Here is a 25,064-nt window from a genome sequence, read left to right on the forward strand (position 1 = left end):
ACCTCGAGATCCTCCCGCCTCTGCTTCCCAAGTGCTGAAATGACAAGCATGAGCCATCGTGCCTGGCCCGCTGAACTATTCTTGTCAAGGTCATCAGTAGCCTCGGTGCTGCTGGACCCTATGGTTATTCTCAGTTCTTCTCTTATTTAGTCTCTCAGGAGCACCTGACCTGTTGATCACTCCTTCCTCCTGGATACACTGCCTTCATTTGCACTGGCGAGAACATACTCTCCTGGTGTCCCTTCTACAGCACGGGTTTGTCCTCTTCTCTCCAGTAATCCTTAACATTAGCGTGAACACAGCAGAGTGGTCTTGTCTTTTGTATCCATAGTCCTCTGATGGTCTCATCCAGACAAATGACTTCCAATACCACTCATGCTAGTAATGCCCAATTTTTTAAATCTCCAACCCTTTTAAAAACACTCCTAACTTGGCTGGGCATGGTAGCTCACACCTGTAATCTCAGCACTTTGGGAGGCCAAGGCAGGTGGATCACCTGAGGTCAGGAGTTCAAGACCAGCCTAGCCAATATGGTGAAACCGCATCTCTACTAAAAATACAAAAATGAGTTGGGCTTGGTGGCAGGCACCTGTAGTCAAAGCTACTCAGGAGTCTGAGGCAGGAGAATCACTTGAACCCAGGAGGCAGAGGTTGCAGTGAACCAGGATTGCATCATTGCACTCCAGCCTGGGCAACAGAGCCAGACAGGATTTCAAATAACAACAACCGCCAAAAAGAAAAAAAAAACTTCCAACTCAATATATATTTATCCTGGACATCTCCCCTCAGAAGTCGAATGGCTGCCTCCAACCCAACATGTCCCAAATTAAATTTATGAGCCGGGCATGGTGGCTTATGTTTATAATCCCAGCACTTTGGGAGGTTGAGGTAGGAGAATTGCTTGAGCCCAGGAGTTCAAGACCAGCCTTGACAACATAGTGAGACCCCCATCTCTACAAAAAGTTTAAAAATTAATGGTTGGGCACAATGGCTCATGCCTATAATCCCAGCAATTTGGGAGGCTGAGGTGGGTGAATCACTCGAGGTCAGGAGTTCGAGACCAGCCTGGCCAACATGACAAAACCTTGTCTCTACTAAAAATACAAAAATTAGCCAGGCATGGTGACCAGCACCTGTAATCCCAGCTACTTGAGAGGCTGAGGCAAGGAGAATTCCTTGGACCTGGGAGGCGGAGGCTGCAGTGAGCCAACATCGCACCACTGCACTCCATCATAGGTGACAGAGCGAGACTCTGTCTCAAAAAAGAGTAATAATATAATAAAAAATAGGTGAGACACGGTGGCTCACACCTGTAATCCCAGCACTTTGGGAGGCCAAGGTGGGTGGATCACAAAGTCAAGTGATCAAGACCATCCTGGCCAACATGATGAAACCCTGTTTCTACTAAAAAAAAAAAGAAAAAACAAAAAACAAAAATTAGCTGGGCCTGGTGGCATACACCCCGTAGTCCCAGCTACTCAAGAGGTTCACTTGGGGCTGGGAGGTTAAGGCTGCAGTGAGCCCTGGTCATACCACTGCACAGCAGCCTGGGCAACAGGGTGAGACTCTATCTCGGAAATGAAAACAAACAAAAAACAAGTATCAGTCCTTTGCTTAAAACCCTGAAGTAACCGCCTCTCAGCATAAAAGCCAAAGTCTTTTCAAGGGGCTACAAGCTCTTTAATGTCTCCCTCTCCTTCTTGCCCATTCTGCCCCAGCTGAGACAGCTTTCTGGCTCTTCTGACATGCCAGGCACTGTCCCATCTTAAGGCTTTTCCACTGTGTCCCCTTCCTGAAATGTTCTCCCCCTGGATAGCCACAGGTGGCTTAACCCCTGTAAAATAGCACCTTCTCAGTAAGACCTGCTCTGCCATACACTCCTTTGAAATGATTCCCATCCTCACCCCAAGCTCTGCTTAGTTTCTATAAGCTGCTCAGTTCTGTTTCATAACGCATCCCCTGCTAACATACACACTTTACTTATTCTTGATGTTTATGGTCTGGGAAGAAGGAAATTATCCAAGAGTCCTGCTGCAGACACATTGAGTAAGGGCTGATGATGGAAGACAGTGGGGCTGAGGGAAAATGAAGGGTAGGGATGAAGTAGAAACTAGAAGAGAATTGCATGAACATAATGAGTTATGAGTTAATATCCAGAATATGCCAAGAATACCTTCAGGCTGACTCTGAGTGCCCTGCCTAGGAGTTATCCCTGCTCCCCAAGGAGAAGAAAAAAAAACAACTTCAAATCTATTAGATTAGGCTGGGCATCTCAAAGTGCTATAACCCCAGCACTTTGAGAGGCCGACGCAGGTGGATTGCGTGAGGTCAGAAGTTTGAGACCAGCCTGACCAACATGGTAAAATCCCATCTCTACTAAAAATACAAAAATTAGCCAGGTGTGGTGGTGTGGGCCTGTAGTCCCTTCTACTGGGGAGGCTGAGGCAGGAGAATCACTTGAACCCAGGAGGTGGAGGTTGCAGTGAGCCAAGATCGCACCACTGCTCTCTGGCCTGGGCGACCAACTGAGACTCCATCTTAAAAAAAAGACCAGACACAGTGGCTCATGCCTGTAATCCCAGCACTTTGGTGGGAGGCTGATGCTGGCGGATCACAAGGTCAGGAGTTCGAGACCACCCTGGCCAATATGGGAAACCCCATCTCTACTAAAAATACAAAAATTCACTGGGCATGGTGGCAGGCACCTGTAATCTCAGCTACTCTGGAGGCTGAGGCAGGAGAATAGCTTGAACCCAGGAGACAGAGGTTGCAGTGGGCTGAGATTGCTCTGTTGCACTCCAGCCTGGGTGACACAGCAAGACTCCATCTCCAAAAAGAACAGGAAAAAAAAAAAAGAAAAAATCATTTAGATTTTTTAAAGTAAATGATCTGTAATTTTTCTGTTTGTTTTAGAGACAGGATCTTGTTCTGTTGCCCAAGCTGGAGTGCAGTGGTGTGATCATGGCTCACTGCAGCCTTGAACTCCTGGCCTCAAGCGATCCTCCCCACTCTTGCCCCCAAATTCCCACCATTATAGGAATTATAGGTGCTGCCACCATACCTGTTTTTTTTTTTTTTTTGGTAGGGACCAGGTCTCACTATGTTGCCCAGGCTGGTCTTGAACTCCCAGACTCCAGTGATCCTCTCACCTTGGCCTCCCTGAGCGTTGGATTACAGGCATCAGCCACCATGCCCAGCCTGGTGATGTAGTTCATGAGTGTTTACTATACTTTATAATTTACATGCTGTGTATATTATTTTCCAGCTATCGAACCATATATATACATATACATATACATACACACACACACATATACATATATATGTATATATATTTTTTGAGACAGGGTCTGGCTCTGTTGTGCAAGCTGGGGTGCAGCGGCACAATCATAGCTCACTGTGGCCTACAAGTCCTGGATTCAAGTGATCCTCCTCCCTCAGCCTCCCAGGTAGTCACGACTACAGGAATGCACTACCATGCCTGGCTATTTCTTTAAGTTTTTTTTTTTTTTACAGAGGCGGGATCTCCTTTCTCTTTCTCTCTTTCTTTCTCTCTTTCTTTCTTTTGCCTAGTCTGGTCTTGAACTCCTGGCCTCAAATTATCCTCCCAATGTGACCTCACAATGCACTGGGGTTACAGGCATGAGCCACCATGCAGCCCCTACAAAATCTGACTGTTATCCAGGTGCTTCTTTTGGACCTCCTAGCTAGACTGCCAGTGGCAAATACTGTTTATTATTTTCCAGCATTTATGTTAATGGATTTCCCAGGTTTTACTTGTCTAGGCTAGGGTTTCTCAACAGCAGCACTATTGACGTTTTGGGCTGGAGAATTCTTTGTTATGGGGCTGTCTGTGCCTCGCAGGGTATTCAGCAGCATCCCCAGCCTCCGCCTGCCACACGCTAGTACCACTCCTCAGGTGTGACAGCCAAAGTGATCTCAGATATTGCCAAATGTTCCCAGGGAGACAAAGTCACCTCCAGGTGAGAACTGCTGACCTGAAAACCTCTGGAACAATGTTAGATCACGGGGATGATCCACACACTGCTCCTGACCTTACTGGGAATACCTCTAGTATCAAAGTATAGTGGTACCCGCATCCTACTGTCTGGGCTGCTATATCACTATACTGTATTAGTCCATTCTCATGCTGCTCTGAAGAAATACCCATGGCTGGGTAATTTATAAGAAAAGAGGCTTAACTGACTCACAGTTCTGCAGGGCTGGGAAGGCCTCAGGAAACTCACAATTATGGCAGAAAACACCTCTCCACGGAGGAGCAGGAGCGAGAAATAGAACCAAGCAAAGGGGAAAGCCTGTTATAAAACCATCAGATCTCCCGAGAACTCACTATCACGAGAACTGAGTGGGAGAAACCGCCCCCAGGATTCAATTACCTCCACCTGTTCCCAGCCCACACGTGGGGATTATTACAGTTCAAGGTAAGATTTGGGTGGGACACAGTCAAACCGAATCATATCCTTCACATTAGCATACTGTATCAAAGTATAATTTTCTTTTTCTTTGAGACAGAGTCTTGCTCTGGCTGGAGTGCAGTGGCACGATAGTTCACTGCAACCTGTGCCTTCTGAGTTCAAGCAATTCTTGTGCTTCAGCCTCCCAAGTAGCTGGAACTTCAGGTGTGAGCCATCATGCCTGGCTAATTTTGATTTTTTTTTTTTTTTTTTTTTAGTAGAGATGGGGTTTCACCATGTTGACCAGGCTGGTGTCAAACTCCTGGCCTCAAGTGGTCTGGCCACTTCAACCTCCCGAAGTGCTGGGATTACAGGCATGAGCCACCTCACGCAGCCTGAATTATAATGTTCAGAATGTGAAAAGCATGACTTTCATACAAAGAATGAAGGAATATGTATAAGACATTTTCTTTCATTCATAAGGGAGTCAGCAACCGGTGAAGCTACTTCAAGGGTCCAGTGAGCTGAGAGACAGTGTCTGTAGTGCTCCAGGGAGGGCATTCTGAAATGCATTCTGACACAGAGACAAACTTGTTAATATCCTATAGGGAGGCCGGGCACGGTGGCTCACGCCTGTAATCCCAGCACTTTGGGAGGCTGCGGCGGGCAGATCACCTGAGATCAGGAGTTCAAGACCAGCCTGGCCAACATGGTGAAATACTGTCTGTACTAAAAATAAGAAAATTAGCCAAGCGCGGTGTCTGGCACCTGTAGTCCCAGCTACTTGGGAGGCTGAGGCAGGAGAATTGCTTGAACCCAGGAGACATAGGCTGCAGTGAGTTGAGATCATGCTACTGCAGTCCAGCCTGGGCAACAGAGCAAGATTCTGTCTCAAAAAAAAAAAAAAAATCTTATAGAGACATAAAACTTCCATCTTTGGGAGTTTTCTATTGGACAGAAATCTGTAAGTTAACATATACATATTCTCAAGTGTATTCATAACATATTGTCAAGTATATTTCCCTACATTAGTGGTTTTCAAAGCATGGTCTCAAATTGGAAGCATCAGCGCCACCTGGGAACATAGAAATGCAATGCTCAGGACCCACCTGGGTCTTGTTGAATTAGAAACTCTGGTGTAGGGCCAGCAGCCAGGCTTTCCACAAGCCCTGCAGTGACTATCATGCACACTAATGTTTGACAACCACTGCTCTAAATAGTCAAATAATCTGTAAAACAAATATCTATGAAACAATGCTTAAAGAGAAAAACACACCACAAACCTTTTTATCTTATTTCTGAATTTAAATATTTTGTCTGATGTTAAATTTGCTGTTTCATTTTCCAATTTAAGGAAGTTTTTATCTGTTCCTAATTTTCTCTTTTTAAATAAAAATGGTTTTCCAAATCTATTTCTCTCTCTTTTTTTTTTTTTGAGATGGAGTTTTCCTCTGTCGCCAGGCTGGAGTACAGTGGCACAATCTCGGCTCACTGCAACCTCCGCCTCCCGGGTTCAAGTGATTCTTCTGCCTCAGCCTCCCAAGTAGCTGGGACTATGGGCATGTGCCAAATGCCCCGCTAATTTTTGTATTTTTAGTTCACCATGTTGGCCAGGATGGTCTCGACCTCTTGACCTTGTGATCCACACGCCTCAGCCTCCCAGAGTGCTGGGATTACAGCCGTGAGCCACTGCACCTGGTCCAGTTTTCTCTTCTTTATCCTACTGATAGGACAAAATGAAAGTTGAGCCATTCTTACATGGTTTTTTGTTTTGTTTTGTTTTTTGAGATGAAGTCTCACTCTGTCACCCAGGCTGCAATGCAGTAGTGCGATCTCAGTTCACTGTAACCTCCACCTCCCAGATTCAAGTGATTCTCGTGCGTCAGCCTCCTGAGTAGCTGGAATTATAGGCACCTGCCACTATACCCTGCTTTTTGTTTTGTTTTGTTTTTAGCAGACAAGGTTTTGCCATGTTGGACAGGCTGGTCTAGAACTCCTGATCGCAGGTGATCTGCCTGCCTGGGCCACCCAAAGTGCTAGGATTACAGGTGTGAGCCACCGCGCCCAAACCTTTTTTTTTATTTGAAATGGTCTCATTATGTCACCCAGGTTGCAGTACAGTGGCGCCATCATGGCTCACTGCAGCCTCCATCCCCCACGCTCAAGAGATCCTCTCGCCTCAGCCTCTTAGGTAGCTGGGACGACGGGTATGCACCAGCACAAGCGGCTAATGTTTTGTAGACACTGGGGACTCCCTATGTTGCCCAAGCTGGTCTAGAACTTTTGGGCTCAAGTGATTCACTGGCCTTCGCCTCCCAAAGTGCTATGATTACAGGTCTTATGTTCTTAAAATTTTTCTTTGACGTGATATAGTAACTTAACATACTGTTGTTTTCAACAGGCTAGTGTTTTTGATTTGTAAAAGAACTCTTCAGAAATGAGCTCATTTTTACCATGAATTGGGACATTCTCCATTTCTTTGTATTTTATAGAGAAGTTTAATTGTCATGGGCTCTGTCTTTTGAAAGCTTCAAAGCCTGAAACAATAAAGCCAGCTGCACCTAGTGCATGGGATAGGCATGGAATTGAGGAGAGCATGCAAACTGTAGTCAGCCCTCTGTATCCTCAGGTTCTGGATCCTTGGATTTAACCAACTGTGCATCAAAAATATTCGGAAAAAGTAAAACAATAAAAAAAACCCAAAAATTTCAAAATACTTTTTAACAGCTATTTACAAACCGTGTACATTGCATTAGGCATTATCGCAATCTAGAGATGATTTAAAGTCTACAGAACGATGTGTATAGGTTATATGCAAGTACTATGCCACATTATATCAGGGACTCGAGCATCTGTGAATTTTGGTATCTCTGGGGTCCTGAAACCAATATCTTGAGGTTGTTAAGCGACGACCGTATTCGATTTCTTCTTTGGTTATTAGGCTAGTCTCTAATGTATTTTTGTTGTTTTGTCTTTTTGTTTTTGCCTCTTCAAATCAATGTCGGAAAGTTAACTTTTTGTAGACTACTCATTTGCTCAAAGTCACCCTTAAGCAGACTACCGCTGCAATCTAAGCAACCGATTCTTTTCCCCATCCCATGGGCAAACATTAAGATAAGCTTCTATTGATGTCGAAGTCGTAGGGAGTTTTCCTGAGCATGTAAATGATGACAGCCCTTTTCCCTGGGCGCTTAGAGGATTCATCAAAATGAAATAAAATACACACGCACTTGAAGAAGATATCTGGTTGTTTCCTAATCTGGGTGCTGGTTATGTGAGGTCTACAGTTTATGAAAACTTAAAAAGTTTACATTTATAATATATACAGTTTTCTGTATGTGTATATTTCAAGTTTTCAAAATACGTCTTTTGCCACAGCCCGCAGCTGTGCATAATGGCATTTGCTTAATAGTGGCAATGACCTGGAACCCTAGCTCCCGGGATCCTACCCGCTTAAGTTAAATGAAATAACTTCCGCGGTCTCTCCTAATGCCTGCATTCGGACCTCTGTTAAACTGCCGGTTAGCGCCGGTTTTTTCCCGGGAAGGGTTCTGGGAGACGGAGTAGACGCAGCAGTTCGCCCTCGCCACCTCCAGGGGGCGGCGGTCCGCTCCCAGCCACACTCGAGCAGGCCCCGCCCACCCAGAGGCCGTGACTCCAAGTCAAGTGACGGTGGAATCAGCTGACCCGGCGCGAGCGGAAAAAGGAATTACCCGGCGCGGGCTTCCTGGCGCGATGGTGAGGCACCGGGGTGAAGCGAGGCCTGGGCTGCTGGAGCGGGAATGAGGGGGCGCCGGTGGCTCCGGAAACGGGGGAGGTTGTCTCCACTGGCCTCTCCGCAAACACAGGGTGTGCGGGCGTGAGGACTGCGAGTCTGGTAGAGAAAAGTCCGCGGCCGCCGGTTCCCGAGACGCGGGCGAGTAAGACAGCGCGGCCGGCGGCTTAGAGTCCCCTTGCCTCCCTGGCGGACGGAAGGGCCCCTGCCTCCCGGGGCAGGAACTGGGGCTTGTCTGGAGCTGGAGTCCTTTCAGGTCTTCCGCAGCCCCAAGAGGACCTTCCAAGGACGCCCACTTCCCCACCCCTGCTGTGGGACTTGGACAGGAGCGTGCTTAGAATCAGGCTCCCTCTTCCATACTGTTGGGAAGCCGCTCCGCTCCTTCCAGAGCCAGAAAGTAGTAGTACTTGGGTTGAGACTCATCCATCCATCCATCCACCCACCCGTACGTTCTGAGCGCCGCGTCTATACCATGCAGTGTGCTGGGCACTGGGAGGACCTCAGCTGCCGAGGGAATTGGCAGTCATAGTTAAGGCTCTAGGGACAGAGACCTAACTGCGCCTTGTGTGTAGGGTTAAGGCAGCTTCCTGAGGATTACTTCAACCTTAAAGGGGGATGGCAGGAGCTGGCTGGCTGAAGCACAGTTTCTGTCCCAGGGGTTGGGAGGTAAGGGTGTGAGGCGTGTGTCTTCAGACAGGGAACAGCATGTGCAGAGACTTAGGTCTGAGAGAGAGCATGGCTCCCCAGCAATGAATGCATGTCATATAGCTGGGAGAGTGTCATCTGGAGGTTAGTGAAAGATGAGGCTGGACAAGTAAAGACCAAATCTTCCTGGCTCTTGGGTCACCACAATCAAAATAATGAGCATATCGACTGGCCCCAAAATTTCTTTGTGTGAGGGGCTATTTTAGGAAGTATGATCAAGAAGGGCCAGTCTTCCCAGGTGCGGTGGCTCACACCTGTCATCCCAGCACTTTGGGAGGTTGAGGAGGGTAGATCACATCAGGTCAGGAGTTCGAGACCAGCATGGCCAACGTGGTGAAACCCTGTCTCTACTAAAAATACAAAATTAGCTGGGTGCAGTGGCTCATGCCTGTAATCTCAGCTACTCGTGAGGCTGAGGTAGGAGAATCGCTTGAACCCAGGAAGTAGAGGTTGCAGTGAACTGAGATAGAGCCATTGCATTCCAGCCTGGGCAAGAAGAGTGAAACTCCATATGAAAAATAAAAAATTAGCCAGGGGTGGTGGTGCATGCCGGTAGTCCCAGCTACTCAGAAGGCTGAGGCAGGAGAATCACTTGAATCTGGGAGGCAGAAGTTGCTGGGAACCGAGATAATGCCATTGCTCTACATCCTGGGCAACAGAGAGAGAGAGACTCCGTCTTTCTTTCTTTTTTTTTTTTTTTCCCCTGATTCGGAGTTTCGTTCTTGTTGCCCAGACTGGAGTGCAGTGGCTGATCTCGGCTCACTGCAGCCTCCACCTCCTGGGTTCAAGCGATTCTCCTGCCTCAGCCTCCTGAGTAGCTGGGACCACAGGCATGCATCACTATGCCTGGCTAATTAAAAAAAATTTTTTTTTTCTTTTGAGACAGAGTCAAGCTTTGTTGCCCAGGCTGGAATGCAGTGGCAGGATCTCAGCTCACTGCAGCTCCACCTCCCGGGTTCAAGCAATCCTCCTGCTCCATTCCCCTTAGTAGCTGGGATTACAGGCACGCACCACCATACCTGGCTAATCTTTGTATTTTTAGTAGAGACAGGGTTTCGTCATGTTGGCCAGGCTGTTCTCGAACTCTTGACCTCAGGTGATCCACCTGCCTCAGCCTCCCAAAGTGCTGGGATTACAGCCATGAGCGTGTTTTTTTGTTTTTTTGTTTAAGAAGGGCTTGTCTGATGATGTGTCACTTGAGCAGAGGCTAGGATGAAATAAAGGATAGCAAGCCACACAGAGTGTAGCAGGCATGGAGGCAGAGCAAGGCTGGTGTCCCTGAGCAGCAGCAGGGAAGCTGGAGTGGCTGGAGCTGTGTGGGTCTGGGGAAGAGGGGAGAGAGGTCCCTCGTGTCTGTGAGGCCCAGGACTCTGTTTTATCCCCTGCTGTACCCCCAGCCCTTAGAGTGGGAGCTAGCACAGAGAAGGCGCTCAGTTGATGTTCGCTGAGCAGATAAATGCCTGCAATAGACCTCAGCAGGGTTTGGTGGCAAAGCGGGTCAGGCAGAGTTTACTGAACAGCCTGGTGATAGGGGAGAACAAGTGGCCAGAGGGTATTCATCTGTGACAGGGACCAGGGGTCTGTGCTGGGCAGCACTGTGGGAGACACACACGGATCCTGGCCACACCTCAGCCCTCCCTCCAGCCTGATGACCTGCCTCCCTCCCTTGCAGAGGTTCCGGTTCTGTGGCGATCTGGACTGTCCCGACTGGGTCCTGGCAGAGATCAGCACGCTGGCCAAGATGGTTGAGTGCACAGGGTCTACTCTGGGTGGAGGAGGGGCGTTGGGGCTGGGGATTGTGGGTGTAGAGGATGGTGAGGTTTCTCTGGGGTTAGGACCTCAGTGCTCTCAGCCTGTGCTACAATGCCTTGTGATACTGATCAGCGGCTGGCCTGCTCTGAGCCAGTGCCTAGGAAGGTGGGGTGAGGTATGACAGCCTGGCTGATAAGAGGACTTCCCTTCCAGTCCTCTGTGAAGTTGCGGCTGCTCTGCAGCCAGGTACTAAAGGAGCTGCTGGGACAGGGGACTGATGTGAGTAAAGACCCAGCACCCTATTGCCCACGACCTTATGACCCGCACTGCCCTCAAACTCTTCACCAGGCCCAGGGAGACGGCTGACCCATCCTCTCAGCCTCTCTGGGCATCTTCCATCCTTCTTTCCAGCCTGTCTGTTCCTTATAGGATCTCTTTCCCCATAGTATGAGAAGATCCTGAAGCTCACGGCTGACACCAAGTTTGGTGAGTACCCTGCTGAGTCCACAGGTCCTCGGCAACCCTGGGAACTCGGCATGGTGCCTGGTACAGAGGGGCCCACCCATCTCTCCCAGCAGCGTCCTTAACCTACCTTCCCTAGTGGAAGAGCATGAGGGAAAGAAAGACGTCGACAATCCCAACCTGACACCCCCCACACTCCCAACCCGACCCCCCACACTCCCCACCACCAGCTCCTCATGGGGCAGTAGTAGCAGTGCCTGTGGCTCAGGAGGCCTGTGGGCTTTGAGCTGAAGATAATAGGGCAATAGGGAGGTGGCTGGGCCACAGTGACACCCCCTGCCCCTCCCACGGGTTCCTCAGAGTCAGGCGATGTGAAGGCCACAGTGGCAGTGCTGAGCTTCATCCTCTCCAGTGCGGCCAAGCACAGTGTTGATGGCGAATCCTTGTCCAGTGAACTGCAGCAGCTGGGGCTGCCCAAAGGTACGGGTTGTGGGTGGGCAGCTGGGCAGCCTGTGGGCCGAGGGCGGCTAGAGAGCGGACCAGGCCCTGTGACCCTGAGCTGTACCCTGCCCTTTCTGGGCCAGGAGCCTGAGACCTGCCTCTGAGCAGCCCAAGCCCAGCCCCCACCTGCTACCTCCAGAACTCCTCCATTCCACCTGCAGAGCACGCGGCCAGCCTTGTGCCGCTGTTACGAGGAGAAGCAAATTCCCTTGCAGAAGCACTTGCGGGTCTGCAGCCTCCGCAGTAAGTATGAGGCCAGCCAGGGTAGGCTCCAGGCTCATTCTGGAAGGGGCATGCAGCATGCAAAGTGCTAGCTCCAGGGAGACGACTTAACCAAGGTGACATACTGAGCAGCCGCAGAGCTGGGGCCTGGCCCTGGTTCTCTTGACTCCAGCTAAGGTTTCTTGCCATTGAGGTCTGCTGTACGTGATCCAGACTCCTGACTGTTGGGCACCTGCCCTGTTCTGAGCCTGGGTCAGGGAGATGGGAGCTTCTTCGAGGCCACACAGCCTTGCAGGGTTGAGGGCTGAGCCAGGGTGTGGGCTGAGGGCCACTGGCTTTCCTGCCTTTGATCCTGAGAGCCACCCACCTCGTCTCCCAGCAAATAGGTTGGCAGGTGTGGGCTGGCGGGTAGACTACACCCTGAGCTCCAGCCTGCTGCAGTCTGTGGAAGAGCCTATGGTGCACCTGCGCCTGGAGGTGGCAGCTGCCCCAGGTACCCCAGCCCAGCCTGTTGCCATGTCCCTCTCAGCAGACAAGTTCCAGGTCCTCCTGGCAGGTGAGGCTCAGCTACTCCTGGAGGGTTAAGGGTTCCTCCCAGATCCTGCCTGACTGCCTCCCGCCTGCCCACCTCTTCCCTCTGCAGAGCTGAAGCAGGCCCAGACCCTGATGAGCTCCCTGGGCTGAGGAGAAGGGAGTTACAGGCCTGTGTGGAGCCGCCTTAACCTATACGGAATCATGCCATCTGCACTGCTCTTCAGGAGGTGCCCCGCTTCTAGGAAACTGGGGCCATAGCTGGGCTCTGGCCTCCCAGATCCCCGGCTGCCTCACTTCTCTCATGAGAGCTCGGCTTAGGGCTCCTGAGGACCTTTCCCAACATTCCCTTCCCTTCCCTTGAAAGGCAGTTGTTGGCCATTTTCGTGAGCAGGAAAAATAAACAGAAGGAAAAGGAATGTGTACAGGGGTTTCTGTTTGGGTTCAGATCAAGGGCTTTTGTGAGAAACGAAAGTGACCTACCGGCCTCCTTGGTCCATCACTCATTTTCTTTTGTCAGTTGCTGATCGAGGCAGGCCACAGGTGAGGCAGACTGAGCACCGAAATGCATCTGCTTGTCTGTTGAGAGGAAAATCAGGGTTCTGGCTCCCAAATGTGAGGAGAAGAGGAGCCAGGATTAACGGAGGACGAGGTCTCAGCGGGAGCATGGGGAGGGCGGGCCCTAGAGCACCGCTCCTCCCCAAAACTAGGAATCTGGAGCCTTAAGTCCTTCCTCAAAACAAGCCTTGAGGGCCCCAGGCCCAGGTCGGCGCCCAGGTGCGGGGACAGCGAGGTAACGGCATCTCCCGTGGCTAAGTGCCCCCTTCCACTCCAGGCACACCTTCGCGTCCCATCCGGAACCGCCCGGCGACAGAGGCAAAGCAGTTAGGGCGAAGGTCAGGAGTGGATACCCCTACCCCAGGCACCAGACGCTGCCCCGGGCCCTTAACCTCCCCCGGGACTGGGCTAGAGCTCGGGGAGACCTTCCTGGTGCCCGCTCTCCTTGTGCGGAGCCGTGGGGGCGGCTCCAGCGCACCGTAGCAGCCCCACTTCGTCCTGGCCCGGGGGTGGCCGCGGGGGTGTTCGGCCCGTGGGGCAGGCCCCGGGCTCGCTGCGGCCGAGGGTCCAATCCGACAGCTCCCCCGCGCCAGGCCGGGCTGCACGCTCTCCCTCCGTCCTGTGCCGACAGATCCGGCGTGTCCTTGGTGGGGTGGGGGCGCAGGGAGGGGCGGCCACAGACCCTAAGGCCCTTTCAGATGGTGGGAGGGCCTGAAGAAAGCGACAGCGAGTGCGGAGGGGAGGCTCCCTTAAGTGTCCGGGACAGAGGGACAGCGGGGGGCCAAGGCGGAGATGAGAAGAGCCAGTGATTGAGGGGAACCCGGAGGAAGCAGGGCGGGAGCCGCGGCCACGCACGGGATGGAACCTTCCTCTAAACGTGCCGAAAGCTCACGGAAGGAAGCGGTTAGCCGCCCGGCTCCCAGTGCCCTGGGCTTTCCAGGCTCTTGTCCTGGGAGGGGACTGGGGGCGGTGGCCAGGCCCGCACTTCCCCGCCAGCCGCAGCTGGCCGCGTGCCCCTCCGACCGTCCGAGTTCTCCTCTAAAAATGGGGCTGACAGCCGCTACCTCACAAGGTCCACGCCGGGCTCATCCTGCTGCCTTCCTCCCCGACAGGACTCCGCCACCCTCCCTCAGGATGCCCGAGGGCCCGGAGCTGCACCTGGCCAGCCAGTTTGTGAACGAGGCCTGCAGGGCGCTGGTGTTCGGGGGCTGCGTGGAGAAGTCCCCCGTCAGCCGCAACCCCGAGGTGCCCTTTGAGAGCAGCGCCTACCGCATCTCGGCTTCCGCACGTGGCAAGGAGCTGCGCCTGACTCTCAGCCCCCTGCCTGGGGCCCAGCCCCCCCAGGAGCCGCTGGCCCTGGTCTTCCGCTTCGGCATGTCTGGCTCCTTCCAGCTGGTTCCCCGCAGGGAGCTGCCACGCCACGCCCACCTGAGCTTTTACACGGCTCTGCCCGGCCCCCAGCTCGCCCTGTGTTTCATGGACATCCGCCGGGTTGGCCACTGGGATCTTGGGGGCAAGTGGCTGCCGGGCCGCGGGCCCTGCGTCTTGCAGGAGTACGAGCAGTTCAGGTAGGGCCAGCACCAGGTGTGATGAGCATAGTCACGGGCTCCACACCTGGCTCTGTTACTGCCTTGTTGGCCAATGAAGGGCAAGTGTCTGCTGCTTCTCGGCCTCAGTCCCCTTATCTGCAGATCAAGACAGTGTCCCTGTCCTGGGTCAGCTCCCCGAGCCAGTGGATAAGGAAACTCAAAACTAATTGGGGGCTAGGTGTGGCGGCTCACGTCTGTAATCGCAGCACTTTGGGAGGCTGAGGCGGGTGGATCACTTAAGGTCAGGAGGTGGAGACCAGCCTGGGCAACATGGTGAAATACTGTGTCTACTAAAATACAACAATTAGCCAGGCATGGTGGCATTTGCCTGTAATCCCAGCTACTCAGGAGGCTGAGGCAGGAGAATCGCTTGAGCCAGGGACGTGGAGGTCACAGTGAGCCGGGATAGCACCGCTGTACTCCAACAACTCTGTCTCAAAAACTAACTGATGGGGAAGGAGAGAGGAAAGCCAAGCGGAGGATGGGTTGGCACTGCCCTGAGGACAGGTGGCCAGGTAGTGTCAGAGAAGCTGGGGCTCCCACCCTCAATGCCACAGTACCTCTCAGGGCTCCCAGGAGGCTGAGAAGGTGGAGGGGCTTTAACATAAGAGGCTGAGCAGAATTGTTTCAACGGGGTGGGGAGGGGACTGCCTCATGACACGTTTCCACCTTGGGTTTCTGGTCTCCCACATCCTGCCTGCCCACTGGTCTGTGTCCTGTGGTCTCCTCTGTGCCTCTTCCCTGCCTGCAGGAGGGTTCACAGCCCCACCTGGGATGTGATGCAGGTCACCTCAGATGGTGCAGTGTTGACAGCTTCTTTCCTCTGAAGAGGAAACATATATGAGTCTTTGCTTCATGACAGGCCTTGTTCTAAGGGCTTGGGGTACAGCAGTGAACAAGATGAATGTGGTTCCTGCTCCCACAGAACTGATGTTCAGATAGGGTAGGGGAATGAGAAACGGGCAGATGCATGCCTGAGGAAAACCCAACAGGTGAAGGAGGTGGAGGATGACTTGGGCGAGGGTGGGGCTGTACTGGCAGTGGCCACTCTAGGGAGGTGAGCTGAAGCCTGACTGATGAGAATGAGCCAGCCAGAGGAAGAGCATTCAACTGGCAAGAGACGCAGAGGCCCGGAGTGGACTTCTCCCTTTCTGGGGGACGTGGTGCTGTTAGTTAGCCCTTAGGAGACACGGATGCCTGTGGGATGGTTCGGGGGCGTCTCCAACGCCTTCGAAGGCAGTGGACTCCTGGCCTCCCCAGACCCCACGCACATCCCCAGGGAAACCTCAGTCTTTGGTCCTGGATTCCTCCCACCTCTGCCTTCCTGGGGAGTCATGCCACAAGTTAACTGAGGTTTGTCTCAAACAGTGAGAGCATTTGCGCTGTTTCCTTAGTGCTTCCGCTGGGGTGTGTGGTGACTGGCTTCCCTCAGGAATCAGGGCACCTCCCAGGCAACCCTTGTAACTTCACCCCAGGACTCTGTCTTCTGGCCCACCCATCACACCCATCAGTCAGTCAGTCTTGCCATGACCCTTTCTCTCAAAGAAACAAGATGTGCATCCTCTTCATGGTGGGGAGGAGACCCACGGCCCTTGGAGGTGGGGCGGGGGTTCTAGGGCCCTCACTGGTACCTCACCTATCTGCTGCGCAGAGCCAGAGAACATCCAGGATCCTGAGAAGAGTGGACCCTACCAATGGCAAACCCACATGTAGTCTCACCCACCACCAGTCCTATACAGGGAGCTCCAGACTGCAGACATGAGGTGCTGTGGACAAAGTTCTCATGTCCTGAGGAGTCTGCAGTGATAAACACACAACCTCATATACAACCGCATGCTGCTTTTTTTTTTTTTTTTTTTTTAAGACAGGATCTCCCTCTGTTGCCCAGGCTGCAATGCAGTGGCACCATCACAGCTCACTGCGGTCTCAACCTCCAGGTCTCAGGTGATTCTCCCACCTCAACCTCCTGAGTAGTTGGGACCACCAGGGCACACCACTCAGCCCCTGGCTACTTTGTTAAATTTTTGGTATCGATGTTGCCTTCCTTGTGGCCTAAGCTGGTCCCCTGGTCTCCAGGGATCCTCCTGCTTCAGCTTCCCAAAGTGCTGGAATTACAGGTGTGAGCCACCACACCAGCCTTACGTTACTTTTGATCAGCATTTTTCGCCTTTCACAATGAATTTATTTTTGTTTATATTTTTTGGGATGGAGTCTTACTGTTGCCCAGGCTGGAGTGCAATCATGCAATCTTGGCTCACTGCAACCTCTGCCTCCCGGGTTCCAGTGATCTGACTCAGCCTCCCAAGTAGGTGGGATTACAGGCACCTCCCACCATGCCCAGCTAATTTTGTATTTTTAGTAGAGATAGGGTTTCCCCATGTTGGCCAGGCTGCCTTTCTGACCTCAAGTGATGTGCCAGCCTCGGACTCCCAAAATGTTGGGATTACAGGCGTGGGCCACCTCACCCAGCCATCCTTTCACAATGAATTTTAATCCCATATGTTCCCAATTAACAGATAGGAAAACCAAGGCAGGGAGCAGAGGAAACTCTGGAACTCCCAGCTTCCTTCCCTTTGTACCCAGAAACAAGTTCTCTGAGCCCCTCTCCCCATCCTCTTATGCACCCAGACTGTGTCGCTCCAGGGAGAATGTGCTATGAAACCTATCAGACAAGGCCTTTTACCAGCCCATCTGTGAGGCCCTCCTGGAGCAGAGGTTATTCAATGGCATTGGCAACTATCTGTGGGCGGAGATCCTGTGCCAGTCAGCAAGCAGGCATGGGCATGGGGATGGGTGGGCCAGGTGTGTCCACATTCCCCATTGTCTAGCATGGCTTTCCCCCACCGCCACTCCAGGCTGAAGATCCCTCCCTTTGAGAAGGCCCGCTCAGTCCTGGAGGCCCTGCAGCAGCCCAGGCTGGTGAGCCCGAGGGATGGAGCACGTGCTGCCACACTGGTGTCCACGCGGGCTGCCTAGCGGATAAGTGGGGTCAGGTGTCCCCAGCTTAGTTCAACAACGGGGATGGGGAGGGGATGAATGGCCCAAGGTCCTGCCAAGCTCAGAGGGAAGGTCAGCTGCCTTTACACGACCCCGTTGACAGACAGGTCCTGCCCCTGCCCCTTCCTCAGAGCCTGGAGCTGACCCTGAGCCAGAAGATCAAGGCCAAGCTGCAGAGCCCTGACCTGCTGGAGCTGTGCCACTCAGTGCCCAAGGAAGTGGTCCAGCTGGGTGAGGCCAAAGATGGAATGACCTCTGCTGGAGCAAATTATTGTGTAACCCTGGGGCAGGTGTCCCTCTTTGGGCCTGATTCACTGGCTTGGACGTTTGTAGCCCTAGCTGTTACTCAGTGGACTAGGCCTCACTTGTCAATAGTGTTTCCTGGCTGGGTGCGGTGGCTCATGCCTGTAGTCCCAGCACTTTGGGAGGCTGAGGTGAGTGGGATCATCTGTGGTCAGGAGTTCAAGACCAGCCTGGCCAAAATGGTAAAACCCCATCTCTACTAAAAATGCAAAAAATTAGCTAGGCATGGTGGCGGATGCATGAAATCGCAGCTACTCAGGAGGCTGAGGCAGAACTGCTTGTACCCGGGAGGCAGAGGTTGCAGTGAGCTGAGATCAGGCCATTGCACTCCAGCCTAGGCAACAAGCGAAAACTCCGTCTGAGAAAAAAAAAAATGTGTTTCCTCAACCCATGAGACAGACAGGACAAGGATTCTTTTATATATTCACACACACACACACACACACACACACACACACACACACACACACACATTTTTGGTAGAGATAGAATCTCACCATGTTGCCTGCACTGGCCTCAAGTGATCCTCCCACCTCTGCCTCTAAGTGGCTCAGCCTACAGGCCCACACCACCACACTAGGCTAATTTTTTTAAAAAGTTGTAGAGACACGGTCTCCCTATGTTGCCAAGGCTTGTATTGAACTCCTGGCCCCAAGGGATCCTCCCACCTCAGCTTCCCAAAGTGTTGGGATTCCAGGTGTGAGCCACTGCGTAGGGCCAGGACAAGGATCCTTAACCCCACTCCAGGATGGGAAAGTCGTGGCTGAGTGGGAAGACACCAGCTGAGGTCACATCACCAGAGGGAGTTTGGCCCCTGACTCAGTCCATCAGCTTGTGTAGCTGAGGTCTGGGCCAGGTCTAACCAGCCTCCCTGCTTCTCCCAACCCGTCTGCCCTCTGATCTCTGCCTGTTCCTTTGTCCCACAGGGGGCAAAGGCTACGGGTCAGAGAGCGGGGAGAGGGACTTTGCCCCTTTTTGCGCCTAGCTCCCGTGCTATGGCATGCCGGGCATGAGCTCCCTGCAGGACCAGCATGGCCGCACCATCTGGTTCCAGGTTGGGCCCTGTTGACACAGGCAAAGAGACCCCACGAGGCTGATGGGTGGAAATGAAACCTGGGGTCACAAGAACTGGGGTGGAGATGCTTGGGGCCTGTCTAGACCCTCCAAGGACCACATTGTTCCCGAGGGTCATGCCACTCCTCTCCCTTGCATCCCAGGTTCGAAGCCAGTCAAAGTAGATAAGGGCAGGGCAGCTTTGCTGATGTGGACTCTGACATGGGGGAGGTCCTAGAGGCTTCCTAGGGCAGAAGCTACACTGATCTGGAAGGGTGTGTGTGAGTCCTGCCTCTCCCAGGAATACTGCCCCTGAGCCAATGCAGGCTGAATTATCCCCGTCCCACTTTAGGGGGATCCTGGACCATTGGCACCCAAAGGTAAGCTACTCCTAATGTAATAGGCTGAGAGCAGAAAGGACTTAGGGTTACAACACCCTTCTCTACCCTATCCCCCTGCAACCTTGGGAGTCCCCCCCGGGGCAGGACAGGACCCTCCAACTCCAACATCAGTGTCCTGCAGGGGGCGAGTCCTGAAAAAAGAAATCCAAGGCCACACAGCTGTCCTGAGGATGGAGTGGAGGTATGGCTGCCTGCTCCGCCGCCTCCTCCCTTGTACTCCTGCCCTGGCTGCCCCCGTCCCATCTCCTCCTCCCCCTGGCTTCGCCCCCCAGGCAGCTGCCTTACCCTAAGAGGGTGGGGGAGTGGCAAGTCCTAACCAACCTCTGCAGAGTCCCTTAGGGACCCATGCCTCCTCCATCCAGGACCGTCCACCTCCAAGCAAGGCCCCTTCCAGGACACTTAGGGCAAAGAGAGACCTTCCTGAGAGAACTGCAACCCAGCGGCCTAAGGCGACCAGCTTCCAGCAGGACCCAGAGGCTCCCAAAATCCCCAAGAAGGGGAGGAGGAAGGGACGACAGGCAGCCTCTGGTAGGCTTTCCTCAGCATCCCCAGCAGCCAGCTCTACAGGAGAGGATGGGACGGCAGCCTAGGAGCCCGTGAATGAAGCTGGGAGAGAGGCTGTCAGGGCAGCCCCGGAGTCTGAGCTGACCATCTCACCTCTTCTTCCCCCAGGCCAGCGCAGACCTCGGAAGGCCAAGGCTGACACCCCATCCTTGGAACTGGAGGGGACCTCAGCCTCTTAGCAGGAGGGTCTACTTGTTTGCACCCGCCCTTTCTTGTTGCCTTGCCGTAAATCTGGGGTCTGTCTGAATTCTCGGGAGTGGGCAGTGTCTGAATTTGTAGAAGGTGCAAATGCCCGACGGCTGCTCCCAGGACAGCTGTGATGTTTTTAACTGCACCCCACCTTCCACATCCCTCAAGCTCATGTGAAAAATGCTGTATTTTTAATAAACTGATAAATGTGAACTTCTTGGCACCTCTTGGTCTGAGCTGGCCAGGTAGGAAGGCCTGCTGTCCGGGCCTGGGGACATGAGACCTACCTCCTCACAGGGCAGACAGCCCTCATGCTAGTCCTCAAGGCTCTGGCTGTCAGAGGACAGTTTGCCTTAATCATTCTGAAACTGGGTTTATCTAATACATTGATAAATTATTTCAAAGGGATTTTGATAGTTCAAATCACTTCACTTTTACCCTAAGAAATACAAATGACTAGGAATGACCTTCAGATAGTGTTTAGCATCTGTACCCAATCTGATGATAATGTGTTCATCAGGTACCTGTGGAGTAAATCCCATACAGGCATGTTTAAGCTGAATGGCAGTCAGGAAAATACATTTACTATATTAACCGAAATATCACTCTGAGTAGGCATTTTGTCATCTATTTAAGAAAAATCTAAAAGAATGGAAATCACATGACAGTGACTTAAGTCTTTCTTCAAAGTGCACGTGAGTCTCCTGCAGTACTTCATTCAGCCAAGTGTCTGTTCTCTTCCTCATTCAGTAGAAGGCAGCTTTCAATTTGCTTAGAAGGCAACATCAGAAGGTTAGCGTTCATCAAAAACACAGAATTTATTTTCTTTATATTTGTGTGTGTTTATTTTAGATAACTGAAACTGCGCAGACTTTAACAACAAATAATGTTTAAAAAATTCAGTTCTGTACATTAGCTCCAACTATCTCTATTTTACAACCTATGAGGCTCATGCCATAGTTCAGCACCAACAAGATCCACACAAACCTGTTTAAGCATCTTCTTATCCATCCCGTGCCATAGTTTCTGTTTGTTTTTATTGTTTTTTAAGGTAAAAGTCCTGCTTTCAGAACTTGAAGTGGAATCCCTCTAGTCAGACTACAAAACTTGGGCTGTACCTTCTTATTTTCATTGAACAGATACAAAAAAAAAAAAAAAGGAAAAGAATTGTGTTTCACCATTGATTTGGGTTGTCAGTCTATATGTTGAATTTATAACACTGAAGCGTCAGAAGTAACCTAATAGTGCCCTGCTTCTATTCTTCCCCTCCATTTTAAATTTGTAAAAAGGCAACCAGAAAAATGTTTCATTTATTCTTTAAAATAAGGTGCCAAAAAGGATTACAACAACAAACTTCCTCATCCACACCTCCAATAACATCTCACTATTTAGCATCATCTACCATGAACTGATTCAGGGGCTCACCTAGAGCTATATTCGCAGCTCCAGAAGGTACCTTGTTTGCTATACCAGAGGCCTGCTCAGTGGCAGCGTCTCTCTGTTCAGAGGTCAGTACAATAAAACAATTTCCAAATGTGGGTTCAACTGAATAAATTTGAATTTCTGTAGGAAGAATCAAAATGCCTATTTAAAGGTTGCAAATATATGATGATCATTTTTAAAGGATTTTATCAAACCTGATAGGTTTTTCAGAAATGAATAAAAATCAGTTCTGGAACCAAAGCTGATTTTAAGAAAATTTGAAATGTAAATTATTCCTATCCTATCCATAATATAGCTTCTCCAAAACTTTATCTTTAAGAGTCATTTTAAAATAACTATTAAAACGTGTAACTGCTATCTTATTGTTTTGAAATTACTTAAAACATTTTAAAATGTGAATATCAGAGTTTAAAAGAAACCAGGAGAAGGAAAAGTAGAGAAAGAAATGCCAGTTCCAGTCCAAAGCTTTAGTTGCCAAGTTTTCTAAGAATGACTTTTACCACTGTATGAACTCCTGTGAACAGAATGTAAGATGGAAATCCTGAGCCTTTTGTCTAAAGCGGCAATACTGACTGCTGCTGTGATGCTCCTGTGATGTAATAAATTATTCAGTTGCTGCAAAGCGCTGTTTCTGCCTTAAAACTTTGTGCGTCTTGACAGCTATAGTATTAAAGGTATTGAGACTGCAAACGCTGGGCACACTTGGCATGAGATAATCTGTTTTTATTTTTACAAAATTGTAATATAACTATGCAAGTGTGTTTATTAAAAGAACACAAACTAATAAAAGTTATGGGATAAAAAATGTGGAAAGGTTGTGGTAAAAAAAAGTGGATAAAAAGTAGAAAAATTTTATGAAAAGTATAAAATTTATGAAAAGAAAGTTATGAGATTTCAAAAAAACATCATGGAGATAAATATAAAAATAAATACAAGCAGGCCCTGTCAGCAGGGCCTGGAGAAGGGGGCTGGAGTCTCTGCCCCCACCATGTCCCTCCCTCCCCTTCCCAGTCACCCCTTTATTATTAGGGTAGCAAGAGAAGACCCCTGTCTAATGGGAGGAGACAAACAGACCCTTTGCCACCTTGACCAGGGCTGAGTTTTTAAATCTCTGGATGATGATGGTTGTTACTTAGGAGCCAGAGGCTGCTGGAGTTGGTGGGTTTGGAGGAGGCCTAATGGCCTCCTTCCTCCACCAAAGCAACTCTTCCCTCAGGGGGCTCCCATCTTCTTATTCAGAGAGGCAGCTGAGGCAGGACAATGGCGCTAACTGTGGACCAGGTGAGGGCACAGGCTGCTGGGGTGGCCCCCTTCCCCAGTGTACATATTGTATCTGTGTAACATGTTGTCTATTCCAGGGGGTATGGCACCCCCATTTTGTACCTAGCAGAGGTGGGAGCTGGCACATGGGGAGGAGGATTTAATAATTGTTTGCGGCTGGGAAACTTATTTATTGATAGCAGAGGACAGGAAGGAGGTGGGGATGGGGTCGTGGCTCCGTGGTGATGCAACTCCTGTTTATTTTGCTTTTTATTTTGGAATAAATGGACTTAGTCACACTGCTCGGCTGGTGTATTCCCGTTTCCCTCACTGGGTCCTGGAGTTTGTGCCACTGAATGAGGAGCCCCAGTGTCTGAGCACATCCAATGGGGCTGTTGGGGACCTTCTAGGCCTGTTACCTGTGTGCTGGCTGGTGACACCTGGGGGATTTCCTGGGAACTGCCATGGCACATCCAGCCCTGACAGCCTGATTTAGTAGTGGCTGGGAAGGCAGGTACCAGCACTCAAGGGCACTGACTTCCATCCACCCCAGGCATCTTTCATCCCCCTGCCTCCCTCTCCTGTCTGCGCCTGGTGGCCTGTTCTGTCTGTCCCTCCAGAGTGCTGGCTGCCCCACAGGCTCCCTCCAGGCTGTGTTCATGGCCCTGACCCCTAGTGGCCAGAGCTGGCTTCACAGGATAAGACCAGCTAAGCTGGGGCTTTCCAGGAACAGTGTCCCTTGGAAAGGTTGGGGCCTTTTCACTGCTCCCAACAGCATTCCAGAAATGGCTTGGCCTTTCCCCTCCCCTGAACTCCACAGAGAACACAGTCCACAGAGGGCACATTCCCTGTCATCTAAAAATGAGTTTGACTCTCAGCCGAGGTACAGCAGGACTGGTAGAGACTGGCAGGCCTCAGGGCTGCCTGCACAGCACCCCCATGCTTGGCGGGGGTGGGAGGGATGGCGGGGCCTGGGTGACAGGGAGGCTCACTGGAGGTGGCGCACTTTGGAGGGACAATGTCAGGGAACAGCTTTCTCTTGTTGGGTCACAAGACTCCACAAGGACAGCATGGTGACTGATGCTCAGTGCCAGAGGTGGGGCAGTTGGCCACGTGTAGGTGTGTATATATATGAGTATTTATAGATAAGATATTTCTAGAACAGGGCCGGGGCATGCCACAGAGGGCCATGGTCACGCCTGGATGTGTCAGCTCACCACTACAACAGACTAAGGTACAGATGAAGGGGGCTGCCTTTGGGGCTGGGGAATCACAGAACAGCTGCCCAGGCAGGCATGGCACCACAGGGTAGAGCAGGAGCTGCAGGTTGCCCCAGCGCTGGAGCTGGTTCTGAGGCTCTGGCTGCTGAGTGGCTGCACAGACCCTGCCAGAGGCAAAAGAGACTATCAGCCTTTGGGATCCAGGCCCAGGCGTGTGGCTGCAGAGACAGCATCACCCTGGCATGCGACCTTCAGCTCCTCCCAGCCTTCCAGCAGCCAGGAACGCCCACGGCCAGCATGCATACCTGGGCAGATGGTGAGGGTCCAGCTGCCCTCCAGCAAGAGGATCACCTGCTTCTGGGCTGTCATTCGGAAGAAGTGTCCGGAGGTAGCATGCTCACGCTGTCAGAGAGGCCGAAGCGGAAGCCTCTGTCCAGGGCTCCTGGGGAAAGGGGCATTGGATCCACTGGCCTGAGCTGGCTCCCCACCTCAGGGCTCCCCCGTGGGCAGCAGGAACCTGGGGCCAGGCCCTTAGCACCCACCTCTGTGTGAGAACAGCACGAGCCCGCCATCCAACTGGGCCTGCGTGAAGCTGCGCACCTCAGTGCCCGGCGCTGCCCGCAGCACCACCCGCCCATTGCTGGGCTACTCGATGGTGTAGACCAGGTCCTCAGGCCTGGAGTCACCGTCCGTGACCCTCAGAGCCTCCACAGGGATGGGCGCCGCGGCCCCCTCCCACATCTGGGGACATGGGCCTGTGAAGGTCCTGCCTTGCCACGCTCACCCACCCCTTCCTCCCTGGCCCACATGGCCACCAGGGCTTCAACCCCACTGCAGCTCAGGCCTCAGCTGGCATCGAGGCTGGCACCGCTCTGGCTCCCCTGCACAAAGGGCCCTCCCCGCATTCACCTTCCCTGTAACCCCAGGGAAAGCCACCCTCCAGGCCCAGCCTCCCTGCTCTCCATCTGCCCTAGTCCCACGTGTCCCTCAAGGCCAGCTTGTGTCCCCTGCCCAGGAAAGCCCCAGCTCTTACCCTCACCAAGTTCTCATTTCCAGAAACCCCGACCCTGACCAACATTGCTCCCTAATTTGCCTCACTGATGGGACCGGGGTCTCCTTTCAGG

The 25,064-nt window shown here is 51.9% G+C and overlaps 1 protein-coding gene and 1 pseudogene across 7 annotated transcripts; both read left to right on the forward strand.

Annotated features, from left to right (window-relative positions):
- Positions 1 to 8,142: 8,142 nt before the first annotated feature.
- On the forward strand, positions 8,143 to 12,782 carry LOC100408905 (COMM domain-containing protein 4-like; annotated as a pseudogene). The gene is made up of 8 exons (XR_013520845.1): positions 8,143 to 8,856; positions 10,568 to 10,639; positions 10,861 to 10,926; positions 11,094 to 11,133; positions 11,470 to 11,589; positions 11,772 to 11,853; positions 12,212 to 12,388; positions 12,476 to 12,782. The product of XR_013520845.1 is annotated as a COMM domain-containing protein 4-like (transcript).
- A 310-nt stretch (positions 12,783 to 13,092) lies between these two features.
- LOC100405885 (endonuclease 8-like 1) lies at positions 13,093 to 20,230 on the forward strand. 6 transcript variants are annotated; one of them, XM_078333822.1, is made up of 5 exons: positions 13,093 to 13,259; positions 14,034 to 14,489; positions 19,386 to 19,445; positions 19,627 to 19,792; positions 19,937 to 20,230. In XM_078333822.1, the coding sequence occupies exons 2-5, from the start codon at positions 14,056 to 14,058 to the stop codon at positions 20,072 to 20,074; spliced, it is 798 nt and encodes a 265-aa protein (XP_078189948.1). In that variant the 5' UTR covers positions 13,093 to 13,259; positions 14,034 to 14,055; the 3' UTR covers positions 20,075 to 20,230. The 6 variants fall into 6 exon arrangements, with proteins under 6 accessions (XP_078189948.1, XP_078189950.1, XP_078189947.1 ...); XM_078333824.1 differs by having other exon boundaries at positions 13,093 to 13,156; XM_078333821.1 differs by lacking the exon at positions 13,093 to 13,259 and adding an exon at positions 13,548 to 13,726.
- The last annotated feature ends 4,834 nt before the right edge of the window (positions 20,231 to 25,064 follow it).

The sequence above is a fragment of the Callithrix jacchus genome, chromosome 8, assembly GCF_049354715.1.
Source record: "Callithrix jacchus isolate 240 chromosome 8, calJac240_pri, whole genome shotgun sequence".
Taxonomy (NCBI): Eukaryota; Metazoa; Chordata; class Mammalia; order Primates; family Cebidae; genus Callithrix; species Callithrix jacchus.

Coding starts and splice junctions, on each gene's coding strand:
- LOC100405885 (XM_078333818.1), top strand. CDS start 13,780: ATGGAACCTTCCTCTAAACGTGCCGAAAGCTCACGGAAGGAAGCGGTT. Junction 14,490..19,385: donor CAGGAGTACGAGCAGTTCAG/GTAGGGCCAGCA, acceptor AGTGTCCTGCAG/GGGGCGAGTCCTGAAAAAAG. Junction 19,793..19,936: donor GGGACGACAGGCAGCCTCTG/GTAGGCTTTCCT, acceptor TTCTTCCCCCAG/GCCAGCGCAGACCTCGGAAG.